The following is a 19,423-nucleotide window of genomic DNA, read 5'->3' on the forward strand; positions in this document are numbered from 1 at the left end:
ACATCTAAGCAAAACACTCTATATTCCAAACAACTGACATACACCATACATGTAATCAACGTATATACATGTATTAAGAAAAGCATATAATACAGCTAAAACATATGATTTGCACTGGGCGAAATTATCATGTCATCACATATAATCACCAGACACAGTGTAATACTTACAGGGCAGGGATCCACCTGAGCAGTGAGTACAATGTGCAGTAATGCATATTATCTAACATCACAGGACTTACATGGAAATTTCGTTTAAAGGGTTATGTTAAATATAAATCCTTCCTCACAATGTTTAGATACCAAACAAGAGTTTAGTTTTAAACACATTCCTGTTACACTTTTGAAATGTATTGGTTTTGATTCATAAAAGAAATGTCTACTAAAAGATGTGTTTATTATAGTAAACACATTAGATATTTACATAGTAATGGTGTGGATATATTAAGAAAAGGACATATTCCAGTAAACACATGTTTATATTGAGTACACTCAACAGTTGATTAACATCTCACAATGATTAATACTGTAAACATGTGACATGTTTACACTCTATTGCATAACACTATTCATATATTTACACATACTATGGCCAGGCACATGTAGTGACAATGTGTTAGTAAAGGCAAAGTTTCAATAAACAAAGTAAAAAAAAAAATAGCCAAATATACAGGAAACAATGATATCAACATTTCAGTTATTTGATTGGTGTTTTAAGCATCTCCTGCTGTACATGGGAAGGTCTGGAAACAACCTGCAGATGGTCGTGGGTGTCCCTCGGGTTCTGCCCGGTTTCCTCCCACCATAATGCTGGCCGTCTTCGTATAAGTGAAATATTCCTGAGTACGGTGTAAACACCAATCAAATAAATAAATAAATAAGATCTACCATAAGAACATAGAACAGTATATGATTATGAGATAATATACCTCAAATACACCTTAGCAACTTTGAAAAAAATCACCACTTAGAAATGTTAGACGATGTACCTAACGTTCACCTCAGAAACCTTTTTAAAGTTTTAAAATAAGAGATCAGATTCAGGTATTTTACTTCAAACAAAATGATCACTACAAAATAACAAATGTTTTTGTTTTTTTTTTTGTCCAAAAAAAATGTCTACAAAATAATATGCAAATACTGACCAACCACAGATATGTACAGTACATATGTCCCTGATTATTCAAAAATTACTGCCCTTAAGAATGTGCATGTTTCAGGCTGTGGGAAAGAACCCAAATATGCACTGACTGATACTTCCTGGGGCTGAATTTGTAAAGGGTGAGCACATACAAACATTTAAAGTGAATAGAACTAGAGTAGCACTAAATTCTGTTCAAGCACCTGGAAAGCCTCATGTAAATGTAAATCACTGTTGTTGTACATCAGCAGCAAATTACAGATACTGTAAACAAAGAACTGCGTGCACTTATAAACTTACAACTTAAATTTATCTATAATTTTTACAGCCATTAGCTTATTGTTTTTAGATTGTTTTCTGCCAAAATAAAAGTGAAAACAGTGTGCTAAATGTTACACCCTGGTACATCCACCTTTACAATAGCACATGAGCTATAAATCCACAGGCATCATCTTTTTACCAACCACAGTACCTCAGATACACCTTCAATATACCCCACATACATGTAGGCCTACACCACCATGTACATGTATACCTCAGACAGACCATCAGATATGCTACACCTCAACGGTTCACCTCAGATGTACCTCAAGTATACCTCCAGCACACCTAGGTTACACACATGCGTAATTCAGGCAACTAGGTCCAAGATTTTTTTCTGAACTGAAGTGTGAAAGAGCACTCCAAATACAGGATGAAAACTGCCACAAAAATACATTATAAATTTCTGCAATTCTATTTTGCATCTAGTTAAATTATATCAGAGTTTTATTTGTTTTGGATAGAACTAAAAACCTTGTGCCCAGTATTATTGCCCACCCCATGAAGGTTACCAAGGCGAGAAGATGTTATGACTTCACTTCCAAACAAATGGTGGTAATGCTTGGTTGATTTTTGACACATTTTAGAGAAAAGTGGAAACTGCATGTACAGGTATGACATGGTACCACATGAATGTTTAGTAGGGGATATATATATTTTTGACAAATTTACTACATAAATAGTAAAGGAAAATCATAGAAAAGAAATGAAAAAAAAAAAAGCAATTTTGCCTGATCACCTTTATTGCGATAAGGTCAAATTGTGAGTGTCTTAAGTGGACAACTTTTGGGGTATTTATCGTGGGCTATCCCCAACCATTACAACCCCAAACTTATCTACTACACCCCCCCCCCCCCCCACCTCCTCCTGCTATTTATGCAAAATTACCCTCTCACACTTATAAGGCTTGTATTTCCAAATAACATTTACACAGGTGAGTGTAAGACTGCATTTATTTGACCAGAACTGTTTCAGGATGTATGTATATAGACGTAGCAAGTTATTTTCATCACATATTCTAAAAACACCTACATACATGTATGACACTTAGTATAGCAATGCACAATTATGTGTTACAATTTTGTTATATGTAAAGTGACTTTACAACATTAAATATGCTAATGCTGTGTTTCAAAATAGGTCTGAAAGTCGATCTGCTTTTTATCTTTGATGAAATTTGATAAAATGTGCTGTCTGTGCAACAGTAATAATAAAATGTTCAGTTTTTAAATTCATTTCTACAGGTACAATTATTGTTAATAATAATAATGGCTTTATTTGAAGAGAGAAAAATGCAATGTGTATGCTCAGTCAACACTGGGTTGATCTACCCTGAGGCCTCATCTATAAACTGTTACCTGTTTTGCTCAGTGACACCCCTGATTATGTTGATTTACAAGCCTCCATTACTAAAAATAAAACTACCCAGTCATTATCTACATGTATTTTGTCTGGGAGAAAACTGACATTGATGTTCAGGACAAGTGAAACAGACTGTGTATAACTACACCAAGTTGTAAGCTTGTGACAGATCACTGACCACTTTGCAAAAGAAGCTATACATACTGAATTAGCCACACTGCTGACATTAACTAAAACATCTATACACAAAATGGGCAGTTTGTTTTAAAAACACCCTACTAAACAGTCTATTTCAACAAATTATAATATGATGGAAAAGATGTAATGAATAATTACCCGATGGTCAGGAAGTGCTTATCATATCACGGAGAACTTGAGGCAGAGTTGCAGAGCCACCCGTTACCAGACGGGCAGACACAGATCCAGGCCCAACACAAAACCTAACCCATGGCACAAGAGGCTCTGTGACGACAACACCACTGTCAGTGTACATTACCTGGTTGTTGTCACAGTCCAGGACTGTCAGTGTTTGGTCATCACAGTCCAGGTACACACCCAGGTGATGAGGTCGTGTGTAAGGTCTGTCCTGTAGATAGTCAGGTTTGATATCACCTCCACAGGGACTATAACACTCGACCTCATCACCACAGTACTCCATCCCAATGTACCAGGAGTTACGGCCAACGTCTGTCTCCTCACTCACGCCACAGCTCTCCTGTGTCACTCCTACATAACAGTAACAGTCATGTGAACAGGTGATGTGTATCTCCCAGTAGTACCTGCCCGTCTGATAACGCCCGTCTGTCACAGCTCTCCTCCACCCGTACAAGCCCTCACCCTTTACCACACAGCCGCTGTCAGTGATTCTCAGCTTCCTGTCGTCTGTCTCTGTGAATCTCAGCGTCGGCTCTACAAAACCACAACAGAAGCAGCATAAACAACAGCAAACCATAAACACACGCTGTAAGACTGAGGTGTAAATACCTGTACACATACAGTGGTTTTACTTTCTCCACACAATCTCTTGGAATAAAATGACACATATTTCTGACACGAATGTAATTTATACACAGATCTCCGTCACTTTCAGCCAGTTTAAAAGAGTTGAGCTTCCACAAGAACTGGATCCATCACTAAATGGCGGGTACAGTACGAAATACACCAAGTACTGGGATAAAATACAGACTTTTAGCACTGTAATTTGTTTGAAACTTATCACCTACAACAAGAACAATACCTTCCTCTATCCGACACACGGCTTTAGTTGTCAGTTATGGCACATTTGAGCACACAATTCACTATAAAGCTGTAGCAGGCCTGTTGTCGTTTGTGGAGTACCAAGCTGCCGAAGTCGGCTGTCTAGTAAGGGAGGTAACTCACCACACATAACCAACCAAGTGATTTTCTTTTATACAATACATCAAAAAATATTAAAAACAAACTTATATCAAGTGAGGAAATACATGTAAATTCATACTCTCATACATCAAATCTCCACCCTTTAATATTTATAATAAAACAGATATGAGAGTTTTTTTTCCTCCTTTGCAATAAGTGTTTGACTACATTTGAAACCAGCAAATAATGACGTGTTTTTACTTAGATATTTGTTTCATTAATAATTAAGAGAGTTGACATATATTTTGTTATAAGTTATGTGTTAAATATCACAAGTCTAGGCAATGAGGGATAGGCTACAATATGTTATCTGTTCTGTACACCTGCTGATTTGTACCCATGAGGTAAATATCACTCAGACACTCAGGGGTACAATATGTTATCTGTTCTGTGTTAACAGTCCACCTGCTGATTTGTACCCATGAGGTAAATATCACTCAGATACTCAGGGTACAATATGTTATCTGTTCTGTGTTAACAGTACACCTGCTGATTTGTACCCGCGGGGTAAATATCTCAGACACTCAGGGGGCACAATAGGGGCCTATGTTATCTGTTCTGTGTTAACAGTACACCTGCTGATTTGTACACGTGGGGTAAATATCTCAGACACTCAGGGGTACAATATGTTACCTGTTCCATCCTAACAGTACAGCTGATGATTTGTACACATGGGGTAAATATCTCTCATCACTCAGGGGTACAATATGTTATCTGTTCTGTCGTAACAGTATACCTGCTGATTTGTGCACATGGGGTAAATATCACCCAGACACTCAGGGGTACAATATGTTACCTGTTCTGTGTTAACAGTCCACCTACTGATTTGTATAAAAGAGGTAAATATCACTCACACCGAGAGGTACCGTACCATGTGTCTTGTTCTAATAGCGAATTTGCTGATTTGTACACATGAGGTAAATATCACCCAGAGACTGAAGGGTACACTTTTATCTGTCCTGCTCTAACAGCATACAAGTGCTGATTTGTAAACATGAGGTAAATATCACGCAGACACTGAAGGGTACACTTTTATCTGTCCTGCTCTAACAGCATACAAGTGCTGATTTGTAAACATGAGGTAAATATCACGCAGACACTGAAGGGTACACTTTTATCTGTCCTGCTCTAACAGCATACAAGTGCTGATTTGTAAACATGAGGTAAATATCACGCAGACATCGATGGGTACACTACTATGTGCCCTGTTCTAACAGTACTCCTGCTGATTTGTATACATGGGGTAAATATCACCCAGAAACTAAAGAAGAAATACACGCACACCAGTCCTGATCTAACACTATACCTGCTGATGTGTACACATACAATAAGCATCGAGGGACACTGAAGGGTACACTATTATCTGTCCTGTTCTAACAGTACTCCTGCTGATTTGTATACATGGGGTAAATATCACCCAGAAACTAAAGAAGAAATACACGCACACCAGTCCTGATCTAACACTATACCTGCTGATGTGTACACATACAATAAGCATCGAGGGACACTGAAGGGTACACTATTATCTGTCCTGTTCTAACAGTACTCCTGCTGATTTGTATACATGGGGTAAATATCACCCAGAAACTAAAGAAGAAATACACGCACACCAGTCCTGATCTAACACTATACCTGCTGATGTGTACACATACAATAAGCATCGAGGGACACTGAAGGGTACACTATTATCTGTCCTGTTCTAACAGTACTCCTGCTGATTTGTATACATGGGGTAAATATCACCCAGAAACTAAAGAATAAACACACACCAGTCCTGATCTAACGTTACATCTGCTGATTTGTACACAGAGTAAATAGCAGGTAGACACCCAGGGGTACACTACTATCTGTCCTGTTCTAACTGTACAGCTGCTGATATATAAATCTGCAATGTACTTTCTTTTGTTTGTTTGTTTTTTTTTTCTTTTGAAAAAAAAAAAAACACACTGTTGTTTACACTACTTTTTTTTTTTTAGCAAACCGTAGTGTATATAGCTTGCATTGGCTTTAAATTTCTTAGAATGGCCTTCTGAATGCCTTCCGACGTCTGAGACCACTCTACACTTTACAAGTACCACATACTATTTCATGTTTCATATTAGTTTGTCCTCTGCACACACCCTATTGTATACCTCACATTAGTTTGTGTCTTCTGGGCACACCTTACGGTATACCTCACATTAGTTTGTGTCTTCTGGGCACACCCAATTGTATACCTCACATTAGTATGTGTCTTCTGGGCACAGCCTACTGTATACCTAATGCTATTTTTGTCTTCTGTGCATACCCTACTGTACACCTCACATTAGTTTGTATCTTCTGGGCATTCCCTACTGTACACCTCACATAAGTTTGTGTCTTCTATGTATACCCTACTGAATACCTCACTTTAGTGTGTCTCTTCTGTGCACACCCTACTTTACACCTCACATTAGTTGTGTGTCTTCTGTGCCTATCCGACTGTGCACCTTACATTAGTTTGTATCTAGCATTGGTTTGTGTCTTCTGGGCACGCTCTACTGCTTACCTCACATTAGTTTGTGTCTACTGTGCCTATCCGAGTGTACACCTCACATTAGTTTGTGTTTTCTGTGCACATCCTACCTTATACCTGTTATCAGTTTGAATCTTTTTTGCCCACCCTATTGCTTGCCTCACATTAGTTTGTGTCTTTTTGCCCACCCTTTTGCATGCCTCACATTAGTTTGTATCTGTTTTGCCCACCCTATTGTATGCCTCACATTAGTTTGTGTCTTTTTTGCCAACCCTATAGCTTGCCTCACATTAGTTTGTATCTGTTTTGCCCACTCTTTTGCATAACTCACATTAGTTTGTATCTGTTTTGCCCACCCTACTGCATGCCTCACATTAGTATCTTTTTTGCCTACCCTACTGCATGCCTCACATGAGTCAGTATCTTTTTTGCCCACCCTTTTGCATGCCTCACATTAGTTTGTATCTTTTTTGCCCACCCTTTTGCATGCCTCACATTAGTTTGTATCTGTTTTGCCCACCCTATTGCATAACTCACATTAGCTTGTATCTATTTTGCCCACCCTTTTGCATGCCTCACATTAGTTTGTATCTTTTTCCCCCCACCCTTTTGCATGCCTCACATTAGTTTGTATCTGTTTTGCCCACCTTACTGTATGCCTCACATTAGTTTGTATCTGTTTTGCTCACCCTTTTGCTTGCCACACATTAGTTTGTATCTGTTTTGCCCATCCTATTGCATGCCTCACATTAGTTTGTATCATGTTGCCCACGCTATTGCATACCTCATATTAGTTTGTATCTTTTTTGCCCACTCTACTTGGCCTCATTAGTCTGCATATTTTTGCCCATCGTAGTGCATGTGTCACCTAAGTTTGTATCTGTTGTGGAGACCTCAATGGATGCCTGAGATACGTTTATGCTTGTGCACACCGTAATGCATGCCTCAGCTTAGTTTGTGTCTTCTGTGTACGCCCTACTGTATACCTCACCTTAGTTTGTGTCTTCTGTGCACACCCTAATGCATGCCTCTCTTTAGTTTGTGTCTTTTGTGTACACCCTAATGAATGCCTCACTTTAGTTTGTGTCTTCTGTGTACACCCTAATGAATGCCTCACTTTAGTTTGTGTCTTCTGTGTACACCCTAATGAATGCCTCACTTTAGTTTGTGTCTTCTGTGCACACCCTATTGCATGCTTTTGTTTAGTTTGTATCTTTTGTGCCCACCCTATTGCATGCCTCACATTAGCTTGTATCTTTTTTCTCCCGCCTTATTGCTTGCCTAACATTAGTTTGTATCTTTTTTAACCACTCTATTGCATGCCTTACATCAGTTTGTATCTGTTTTGCTCACACTGTTGTATGCCTCACATTAGTTTTTTATCTTTTTTGCCCACTCTACTGCATGCCTCTCATTAGTTTGCATATTTTTGCCCACCCTAGTGCATGTCTCACCTTAGTCTCTATATGCTGTGGAGATCTCAGTGGATGCCTGAGATACGTTTATGCTTGTGCACACCGTAATGCATGCCTCGGCTTAGTTTGTGTCTTCTGTGTACATCCTACTGTATACTTCAGCTTAGTTTGTGTCTTCTGTGTACACCCTAATGAATGCCTCTAGTTTGTGTCTTCTGTGTACACCCTACTGTATACCATGCATTACTGTGTGTCTTTTGCACACACGCTACTGTAAACCTGACATCAGTCTGTGTTACGTTCACACCCTAGCGTACACCACATACTATTTGTACTGTGTCTACCCTCTTTTCACGTTCGTTTCTCTTGGAATACTGTTCATTTTCTTGGAGCACACTGCTGTATTACAGCTCATATAGGCTTGTTTCCTTTACACAGTCTACCGTGTGTTTTCCACATACACAGCTGTTTATTTCCCCACAGTATACCTTTTAAACATATAAGAACCTACTTGTAACACGTAGGGGTGACATTCGTGCACCGACTGCTGCTTCGAAGTCTTGACGTTCTTGCACTGTCTCTTTTACAGTCAACTGTCTAGGGACAACATAGTCTTGTTGTACAGAATCTTGAAGCTTCTGTTTGCTGACCTCATGTTTCTCCAGATTTGCTCTTATCTCATTCAGCTGGTCCTCAATTCTGTGAGAAGAGGAGAGAAAACAAAGAGACACAGTCGTGTAGTGATCTTGTGTACCACGCAGTTAAGAGAATGCCATGATGTACTATTCCTAGTTAGATCTGCTTTGTCTGGACAAACGTACGTTTGAACACTAGATATGTTTTATTCTTGAGTCATGTTTTGGACAACTACACTGCTGGTACTCAGTGTTACAGAAACACACCAGCTGACAATAGTCACGTGCAAATGTATAACAAACCTAGAGAGGTAGAACACATTTATACATACGTTTTGGTGAAGTGCTTGGAACCCTGTCAACAAACAGAATTGAAAACACATATAAAATCATGTAAAGATGATAACCGAAATTGAGATCCTGTAGCTATACTTTCACCTCGACATGTAACAAGAACACAGTTATAATTGAAATGTCTTACCTCTCCAAATATACAGGCTTTTACCTCAAACGTATAGACCATCCCCTGATCTCTTTACATAGTCCACATCACCTCTCAATTCAGGTTAATAAATTGCATGGTGCTTTATACAATGTAATTTTCCCACAAAGATCTGTTTACATACAAAGCTTGTTTTTGAAAAACAGCATACACTATGATCTTTTTGACATTAAATGTTGATACTTTATTGCTTAAATCGGACAGTGGTTCAGATATGGGTAAAAAAGTGGACAGCGACCGGAGGGTACCACCGAGCAAAATAAAGCTGTTGAACTCAGGATCTAAAACTTTAGTAGACCAGGCAGCATGAAATGGATTTGAACACCTGATAACAGTTCCCAAGGGTGGTTGGGTGATGGGTAACATCTAAAGTTGAGGCAGCTGAACCAAAGTTTGAGAATGTGCACATTTGACTTACCTGTAAAAACTCGACGTCCACTGAGGCTAACAAATCTTTGGAAGCCTGTACCATTCTCTCCAATTCCTGAGACTGTATTTGGAAATGTTTGAGTATGGCGCTACAGTCCGCACTCCACTGTGAATAACGGGTTTTTATGCCATCTAAAGACTGTTGTCTCCAGGCTTGTAAGGCTTCAAAGGCTGCACAATAAGCCTTTTCTACCTCCTGAATGTGAAGTTCCAGGTTTTTCTGCCAAACAGAAAAATCGTTTATTACCTCATCCAGACCTTTAGAACGGTGTATTCAAGAAGTTTTACATGTATGTGTAACAGGGTGAAATATCAGCGCCACACCACTGTGGCTAGAGTGTATCTCAGGGATGGAGGGGATTTCCCTACTGTGCAGTGATGTACATGTAAGTGTGGACTCAAAACCCAAAGGTACATGGTTCAATTCCCAAATGGGTCGTGCCATCACAACTGATCCTCCCAGCAGACCGAGATGGTGAAGCCTTAGATGATTTGGAGAGTACGTCAGATACCTGGTGCTGGTTCAAACCCGAAAGCTGTCGCCCCATCAGATCAAATGGTGTACAGATATACGCTACAGATATTATTATGACAGCGTATGATCGGCGATGATATATCAGATGGAGTTGTCTGAGGTGGGCATATCGTATGTGTGTCACTGAGAAGAGAGTCATGTTGATGATACAATAGTCTGGTTAGATAAATAAAAAACAGGTAAAACAGGCTCGTCCTTACCACAAATTAATTCCCGCCTCAGTTCGTGCATTATCCTGTTTAAGTTCTTGTAAAACGTCACCTCTCTTCGGTTTATCTCTTTAATTGAAATGTACATATATAATGTGTGACAGAATAGAGCTTTATCAAAACTAGTTATTGACAGCTGTCTATTTCCCGGATTTGTGTATGATAGCAATCTTCTACATAGTCAAAATGAGTCGCCAGGGTATGAAGTGAAACAGCAGCTGAGCAGGTGTCATGGAAAATACCAACCTGTATCTTATTGTACAGCCTCATAACTCCTGACAGTGAGTGTTTAGTTTCTTGTAAGGCTTTCTCCAGTTCACTAGTCCTGCTCAACACGGCTGGCTGTAATGAAAAAAAAAAGTTACTTATCATACAGGAGAGACATTTGTTGAAGTGTATTTCATGACTGACTTGTCTAGCATCGGTTTCATGCTGAAGTCAAGACTACTTTCTTTACATGGCGCATTGTCAGTTAAATGGAGGAGGGGGGAAGGGGAGAGAAAGACGTTACCAGATAAAAAAAAAAAAAAAAAAACACTAGCCTAACACCTGTCAGTTTTTTTTTTGGGGGGGTGGGGATCTTTCATGACGACCTGTCAGTGATGTGAGGGAGAAATCAAGACATTGCCGAGAGAAAACTACAGTCGGTTTTACAGAACGGTCTGTCATTGGTGTGGGGGGAAGAAACAAAGCATAGCCAGGAGAAAACCACTGGCCTTACATGACGGCCTGTCAGTGATGTAGAGGAGAAAACAAGGTATAGCCATGAGAAAACCACTGGCCTTACAGAACCACATGTCAGTGATGTGGGGGGTGGAGGAAACAACGCATAGCCAGGAGAAAACCAATGGCCTTACATGATGACCTGTCAGGGATGTGGGGGGAGGGGGGAGTAAACAAGGCATAGCCATGCGAAAACAACTGGCTTTCCTTGACGGCCTGTCAGCGATATGGGGAAGGCCACAAGGCACAGCCAGGAGACAACCACTGGCCTTAAATAACGGCTTGTCGACGATGTGGGAAAGGTAAGAAGGCATACATGATGTAACATACACGTATGTTTTCTCAGCCTTAGACTAAGATACCTTACTGGGATTTACAGATTCACAATAACCTGCACGCCATTCTTATACATTAGGATCTTACCTTGTCCTTCTCAGCTGCAGATGGTACATCTCGCATAGCGTGTCCCGCATGGTCAACCACACACCCCATACAAATCACCATTCGGCACGGTTCACAGTACAAGTCGAATGACTGACCGTGCCTGGCGCATGATGGCTGCTGAGTTGGTTGTTCATCCTTGCTGACTTGTCGCTGTGTGGTTTCCTGAGCGAGGTACTCCAGAGACGAAATCAGCCGGTGACGCTTAATAGCACCCCTCATGGGATGAAAAGAAGTCAGACAGTCTTTACAATACAGTAAACAACATTTAGTACAAAACTTGACAGCTTTAGCCTGATTATCATCCGCACACAGAGAACAATATGGGATGTCATCCTCAATCTTCACAGCAGAAGAGAACCTCTCCACTATTTCTGCTAAATGAAAGTTGGAAGGCAGACCAGCCACACCTTCTCTCCCCAGACTGGCCGGTGTCCGGCATACAGGGCATGAGATCAGCTGGTGAACGCCCTCACTCCACATGCTACCGGAGGCCTCTTTTGTCTGTCCATGTTTAGACTTGTCAGCAAACAAACTAATACACTCCTTGCAAAAACTGTGCTGACAAGGTAATATTACTGGTTTCCGAAATATTTCCACACATATCGGGCATGTCAGGACCTCTTCACGATTTTCCTTGCTCTCAGCCATTATGCGCTCGGTTTTTCACTGCAATAGAAAGACACCGCTAATTATTTAGACTGGCACCAATACAGGTCGTGCCATTTATTAAAATAGAGAAGTTCAACACAGTCTCCAGTTCAGTGCCTATTTCTCTCGTCCAACAACATATGGGGTACGGTATTTTTGTCGCTATTACTCAAGAGCGTTACAATACCTATCTTACAAGAGCATGTGTGCCTACTTTTCCCGTGAATACCTTCTTCATAGTTAGAAATTTGGCGAGTCTTGCTTTTATCATGCACAAGACACTCTTTTGACAAAGATCTGGTCAACCCATTTGGATAGATGTGATTGACAGTGAGTGCTTGGGATTTAACGTCGTGTTTGACAGTGATGACACCATTATATAGCCCCATCCATGAATAGCAGATTGGTGTGTGAAAACGAGAGTCTGGTGAGAAAGGTAAGATCAGCCACTTAGAAAACCGAAATGTTGGGACTTCAGATATAAGATAATCAGCCATATATGACATTGGCGGCAAACATCGGGGGGGGGGGGGCTCACAGTGGTATTGAAGGAGACTTGACCTTATATGACAATGGTGCCAAGCGTCTAGAGTACAGAGGTAGTGAAGGTGACTGGCCCAATATAACAATGGCGCCAAGGGTCTTGGCTACTGTGGTAGTGATGGAGACTTCGCCTTATATGACAATGTGGGCGAGCGTCTGGGCCACAGTGACTTGGCCCGTAATAAAATTGGCGGCAAGCGGCTGGGTTACAGTGGCAGTGAAGTTGACATAGCCGTACATGCCAATGGTGGCAAGCGTCTAGACTACATTGGTAGTCAAGTTGACTTGACCCGATATGACAATGACGTCAAGCGGCTGGGCTACAGGGATAGTGATGGACACTTGCACTGTGTAACAAAATCGGCAAGCGTCTAGACTACAGCTTGGCATTTTATATTTCTTACATACATGTATTAAAATAGATATGCAAAAAAATTGTGACAGGTCAAACTCTTCCAGCTTGACACGTTTTATTTTGTTATGGTGAGGAACCACAGAAGTACAGACTACAAAAGAGCTGTTAGACCCTGTGATCAAGTCTGATTAAACACGCCATATTTAAAATGGTTTAGTGTTCACTTCCCTACACCGCAGAAGTGTGACATACATAACTAGCTAGATACAGCGCTGTTGCCATGGTAACCGGACAAAAACAAAACAACCTATCAGCCTGAACAGGCCATGTGTAAGCTGTAGGCTGTAGATGTAGGTTAGTCTCTGTTAAAACTTCACACAGACAACCCTAGCTAATCTATAACAGGCGCATGTGGGTATGCGACCGTCCTGACGGGCTGAGCTGTGTCAGGTTACGCCCTCCATTATCCGTGAAAAGTAGGCGAGGATGCAACGTCTGCCGTGTGTGGCGTTAATACTACATGTAGTCACTTTAGGCTTACATATACACCTGGGACTTTGTAAAATAGACATGATTACGCAAAGGTCCCTTATATACAAGTGTTTATATTTGTGTTAGGCACGCAACTGTCGTAAACAAAGTAAACGAGTAAGGAAGTAAACAAACACCGATCCCTGGTTGGGTCGTCCCCGCCTTGTGTACCACAGGCGACACGTTACACCAGTAATCGACCTTCAGCAGTGCTCTGCATAATGCCTCTCAAAGTCAAGCTTCAGAAACTCATATTAATAACGTACCACCGCCCTGTATACATAGTGACAAGACTGAGACAATTAACAATGTGAACCCCAGTGTGTATCGACCGTGTTAGACGTTTACCCACAGGCTGAGAGTTGAGTCTATATAAAGACACACACCCCAGTCATATGTCTACTTTGTGTCCATTTGAGAACGACCAGACGAATTAAATACTGTCTGATAGTCGGTCACATCATCAAGTAGAGACAACTAGCTCGCCTCATGGAAGCATCACGACATAAAAATAGACTAACTCCATCTTACAGGACTTACCTGTCGACACAAATCCCCTCGTGCTTCACAACTTCACAAAAATGCGCTGACTGAAATAGAAAATAGTTAGTTCTGAGAAGTGCACGTGATCTGAGGAAGGGAGGTAAATCCTCCATACAACTGATGGCACAGTCCACCTCTAACTTTATGTGCTAATGTTGTGTTTTACTGATTCGTTTATTTACAACAACGCCCACTACGAAGGTGGAAATCGGACAGAGCCTGGTGGAAAAGCACGACCATGTGTTTTAAGAAATATACCATCTTCCTTAAATTACTTCAGCAGTTGGGTTCAAATTATTTATATTATTTTGTATGTATGTACAATGTATGCTTCGGGTTGTACGTCGAACTGAACAATGTTTCAGCCATATCAGGACGAAGAGTAATTAAGTGTGTGTACATATACCGCGTTTTCTTGTCGCAGGGCGTGTTCATGCCACCAAAGGGCCGCCGCCACTGAACTATCAGGCCGAAGACCCCAGACATGACGCCCCACCCAGTCACATTATACTGACACCGGGCGGGCCACTCCTGTTTCCCTGCTCTCTCCTTCCAGCGCTGAGTGGCAAGCGATGGAACCATTTATATTTGTTATCACATTTGCTTTCAAACAGAACACTTTCAAAATACACCTTATATTATTTGGTGGGAACGTAAGATGGATTTTCTGACACTAGTATAATGCCGGTAGGCTATAGCTACAACAGTTGTACACAGACTTCAAACGGCATGCAATGTACAGCAAACTGATACAGAAAAATAGTACATAAGATGGGTAAAGAATATGGAACACTAACGCCATCACATGTTAACGGAACAAACTCACAAAGAAGACAAAATGCGTCAGAAGTAGAACAAATTGCTGCTAACACAAACTATATCAGAGTAACAATAAACCCGCTGCTAACACAAACTACATCAGAGGAACAACAAACCTGCTGCTAACATAAAGTTCATCACAGGAGCAAACAAATGCGCTAACACAAAATACCCTCAAAGGAACAACAAACCCACTGCTAACAAAAAATATATCAGAGTAACAACAAACCCGCTGCTAACACAAAATACATCAGAGGAACAACAAACCTGCTGCTAACATAAAGTTCATCACAGGAGCAAACAAATGCGATAACACAAAATACCCTCAAAGAAACAACAAACCCACTGCTAACAAAAAATATATCAGATTAACAATAAACCCGCTGTTAACACAAAATACACAAGAGAAACAACAAACACGGTAACGCAAAATATGTCAAAGGAACAACAAACCCGCCGCTAACACAAAATACATCAGAGGCACAACAAACCCGCTGCTAACACAAAATACATCAGAGGAACAACAAACCCGCTGCTAACACAAAATACATCAGAGGAACAAAAGACCCGCTGCTAACACATAAAACGTCAGAGGAAAAAAAACTGCTGCTAACACAAAATGCATCAGAGGAACACCAAACCCTTTATTACACGCACAATTATGCATTAAATGTCTAGCAACCCACACAGAAAACATCACATGAACAACAACATCATACAGAACACATTAGACGTGCAACAAACTGATAAAGGATGCAAAATACTTCAGATTTAAAAGAAAGTTGTATACATAGAGGACTCAAAATACATAAGATGTAGGCCTATGTACAACAAACCCATAGTGAACACAAAACACATCCGACGTACATGTACAAAAGATGAATACTGTTGTTTATCTTTTTTACTGCTCATTAATATTGTAACAAACAAAAAGTCCCATAGTCATTTGTTTTTGAAATGATCATGTAGTATATGTAACAGCCTAAGACTTTCCAGGCTTCCGCCAGTCAGTATAATTTTGTACTCAGTGTTATGAGCTAATCACAAAATGTCTTCACGAAGTGCATGTATCAATTACTGACAAACCAGAAAAGATATATTCCTTTTCAAACCTTATTAATATTTAAGTTTATTCTTAGGCTTAGATTAATTTGTTTCTGTTCACCAATATAATTGTTTTTGTTTTTTAAACTTCTGTCACAAAACCACCTTTCAAATGATGATAAAGTAATGCTGTATTACAGTGTGCTTTTCTTCAAGAAAAAGTTGTTTCAGGTTATGTAAGTTTGTAGCCCGAGGGGTCTAAATATTAAATCATTCATTTTCAGTTACTTTGTAACATTTTCCAACTTAAATATCTTCAATAAACGACACACAATCTTGAGCAATCCATTAAAGGTAGTGCCAGCTTTTGAGAGTGAGTAATCTCCCAAAACTTGGCATCGCGTTTATAGTTCAAATCGCTAACCTGTACATTCTACAAATATTTGATATGTGTCTGAACATTGCGTGTTATTGAACGATTCTGATAGTTGATGAGATTTATGATTGCTTCTGTATGACCCATGGGACATATTGGCCCACAGTGATTGTCTGTCTGATTTCTGCCACCAAGTAAGTCTCAGTCACACTAGCATTTACCTAATCATTAACATATTTAAATGACATTTGGAAGCTGGTAGCTATAAGGCAGTAAATCATACTACAAATGCATGGATAACAACTTCTAGGTTGATTAGCTGAAAACCTCTCAGTCTCAGTTCTAAGCTGTTTTTCACGGCGATCATCTTGTTGTTGATGATCAAGAGTTTAGACATTACCGTAATTTTTCTAATTCACACTGCTATACGTTTTCGCGCTAAAATGATGACAGTTTTCTAATTTGGAAACATAGAAGGGATTGTTCTGCGCCATATTATAACATCTCAAGAAAATATGACTAGCCTGAGGGAAAACAGCATGTGAACATTAAAGGGCTGTCAGACCAGCTTTTCACCTTTCTGCCTCGTCTCCTTGATACTAACTGTAATGGCCAGAACATATTTAGTTATTTTTGTGTGGGTGTACACGCATTATAACGCTTATGTCGCTGCTGTTCGTTGTCTCATTAGCGGTGTAAGGGGGGCATAAACCCTGATACCGTCACTTGTTTATTTGCCCTCCCTATGGCGGTAAATTCGCTGGCAAACATGACGACGCCCTACTCCAAGTGTGTTTGAAGTGGGATCCGATATGAGACCTATAGACGTCAATAACATCAGCTCATCAGCATATCAGCACATCAGTGCATCGTTGTATCATAGCATAATCGCATCAGTTATCATACACTGGAAAGCCTTGAATTAAATGGACGTGTGTTACCGCATGTGAATTGCGTCTTGCCTTCATACTGAACTCCAGCCGTTGTACTGACTATGTTAGTAGGGACATGTTTCACGTTGACTCTCTGTAGAATGAGTGAGTGAGTGAGTGCTTGGGGTTTAACATCGTACTCAACAATTTTTCAGTCATATGACGACGAAGGAATCTTTAGGGTGCATGTACGTGTAAAGTGCCTCCTTGTTGCAGGACGGATTCCCACCACTCTTTTATTTAGTGCTGCTTCACTGAGACGACTTACCGAAGGCAAGTAAGCTGCCCCGCCCGAGACATTATACTGATACGGGTCAACCAGTCGTTGTACTATTCCCTTCATGCGGAACGCCAAGCGAGGAAGTTACAACTTCCTCTTTTTAAAGTCTTAGGTGTGACTCGATCAAGGATTGATCCTGGATCTACCGGTCCCGAAGCGGACTCTGTAGAATGAAGATTGTCAAACAACAAACCTTCCACATAGTCTCCACATATAATTCAGTATCTGCTCCATCATTCCAACCATATAATGTGTAACATATATTACTTTTTGTCGCTATTGCTCAATTCTCATTCAAAGAGCGTTGTAATACCTGTATCAGGGCTGTACGTGGGCCTCGCTTCCCTGAGGGAATCACTTTGGGTAATTTGGCCAGAAGTGTTTGAAAGTGATGGCAGGGATATATGTACAGCGATTAAACCCCTGAGGTTTCCCTATATAGCCCCCATCCGTAAATAGCAGATGTGTGTGTGTGAATGAGACTCTCGTGATATAAAAGTAGATTGATATCCAGCTAATAAGAAAACACCTTCAACAGCAATGTTGGAACTGGATCGTTATGATAATGGGGTCAAACGTCTGGAATACACTCTGACCAACGCACTGGTCAGATACACTGTTGTAACAGGAGCGATTTAAATACACCTCAAAAGCCTGGATAGGCGATATGTAACGATAGGTAGACTGTAGATGTAGGTCAGCGTCAGTTATATCAGCAGACATTACAACCTCGCCCAGTGATCACGGATAATGGAGGGCATAAGAGGTTGGTCATTCAGGACGGCAGTATACATACATGTAGGCCTTTCAGATTAAGTAGAGCTGTCAGTGTGAAGAGTGTGGAGATCAAAGTACAAATAGTCTTTCAGTTCATGGATACACCTACATCTGGGTCTTAAAATTGTAAAATAGACAGCATTACGGGGACTTAAACTATATATCGTATAGTAAGGCTGAAGATAATGTGTGCAAATCCATACATAATTTTAGGATTCCATTTACTTTTAGCACCATCTATGTATACAGACAATCCTTAGCTTTAACGTATGAGCATATAGTCTATCATAGAACAGACGGGCTGGCGTACAGGGAGTATGAGAACGCTTATATCCTTAACAGGGATTTTTGATTATCACATTTTTTAAAAAAAATATTTGGACCAGGAAGGCGTTGTAGGTAAACACTATAGGTAAACACACAGCAATCCACACAGGCGAGATGTTCAGGCTTGTGCACTACTGGCGGCACGTCATCGCCAGTAATCGACCTTCAGCATAACTGCCTAATGCCTTTCAAGGTTAAAGCTTCAAAACCTCACATTAATGACGTCTCATCGCCCTGTATATATTCTGACAAGATCGACATAATTAAACCTGAACCCAATCCGTGGTTTTCCGTCAGAAGGAAATATTCTGGCTGTGGATCGACGGTGTTAGAGACAGACGTTAACACATAGCCTGCGGTTAGAGTCTAGCCAGACATGTCCTCTGAGGTCTGTCTACCTTGTGTCGATGTCAGGACACCTTGTGTCGATGTCAGGACAACCACACCGACTACGCAGTGTCTGACAATCGGTAACACGATCAAGTAAATCGGACAGAAACATTTCCATCCAAAATACTTACCTGTCGACACAAATACCACTGTTCTTCGCAACTTGATAAAACTGCGCAGACTGAAACAGAAAATACTTAATTCTGAGAACGGCACGTGATCTATGCAGGGGAGGTAAATCCCTCATGATG

General features: G+C 40.5%; 1 protein-coding gene across 3 annotated transcripts; it reads right to left on the bottom strand.

Annotated features, from left to right (window-relative positions):
• Positions 1–1,161: 1,161 nt before the first annotated feature.
• LOC135478988 (probable E3 ubiquitin-protein ligase MID2) lies at positions 1,162–19,378 on the bottom strand. 3 transcript variants are annotated; one of them, XM_064758685.1, is made up of 8 exons: positions 19,304–19,378; positions 14,225–14,274; positions 11,587–12,273; positions 10,687–10,782; positions 9,686–9,916; positions 9,098–9,120; positions 8,642–8,829; positions 1,162–3,732 (listed from the first exon to the last, which is right to left on the bottom strand). In XM_064758685.1, exons 3-8 carry the CDS (start codon positions 12,253–12,255, stop codon positions 3,167–3,169), a joined length of 1,773 nt encoding a protein of 590 aa, XP_064614755.1. In that variant the 5' UTR covers positions 12,256–12,273; positions 14,225–14,274; positions 19,304–19,378; the 3' UTR covers positions 1,162–3,166. The 3 variants fall into 3 exon arrangements, with proteins under 3 accessions (XP_064614755.1, XP_064614758.1, XP_064614757.1); XM_064758688.1 differs by lacking the exon at positions 14,225–14,274; XM_064758687.1 differs by lacking the exon at positions 19,304–19,378 and having other exon boundaries at positions 14,225–14,992.
• Between the last annotated feature and the right edge of the window lie 45 nt (positions 19,379–19,423).

This window comes from Liolophura sinensis, chromosome 12 (assembly GCF_032854445.1).
Source record: "Liolophura sinensis isolate JHLJ2023 chromosome 12, CUHK_Ljap_v2, whole genome shotgun sequence".
Taxonomy (NCBI): domain Eukaryota; kingdom Metazoa; phylum Mollusca; class Polyplacophora; order Chitonida; family Chitonidae; genus Liolophura; species Liolophura sinensis.

Coding starts and splice junctions, on each gene's coding strand:
- LOC135478988 (XM_064758688.1), bottom strand. CDS start 12,255: ATGGCTGAGAGCAAGGAAAATCGTGAAGAGGTCCTGACATGCCCGATA. Junction 9,917..10,686: donor GGCTGTACAATAAGATACAG/GTTGGTATTTTC, acceptor TCTGTTTGGCAG/AAAAACCTGGAACTTCACAT. Junction 9,121..9,685: donor TGGACGTCGAGTTTTTACAG/GTAAGTCAAATG, acceptor GTTTGTTGACAG/GGTTCCAAGCACTTCACCAA.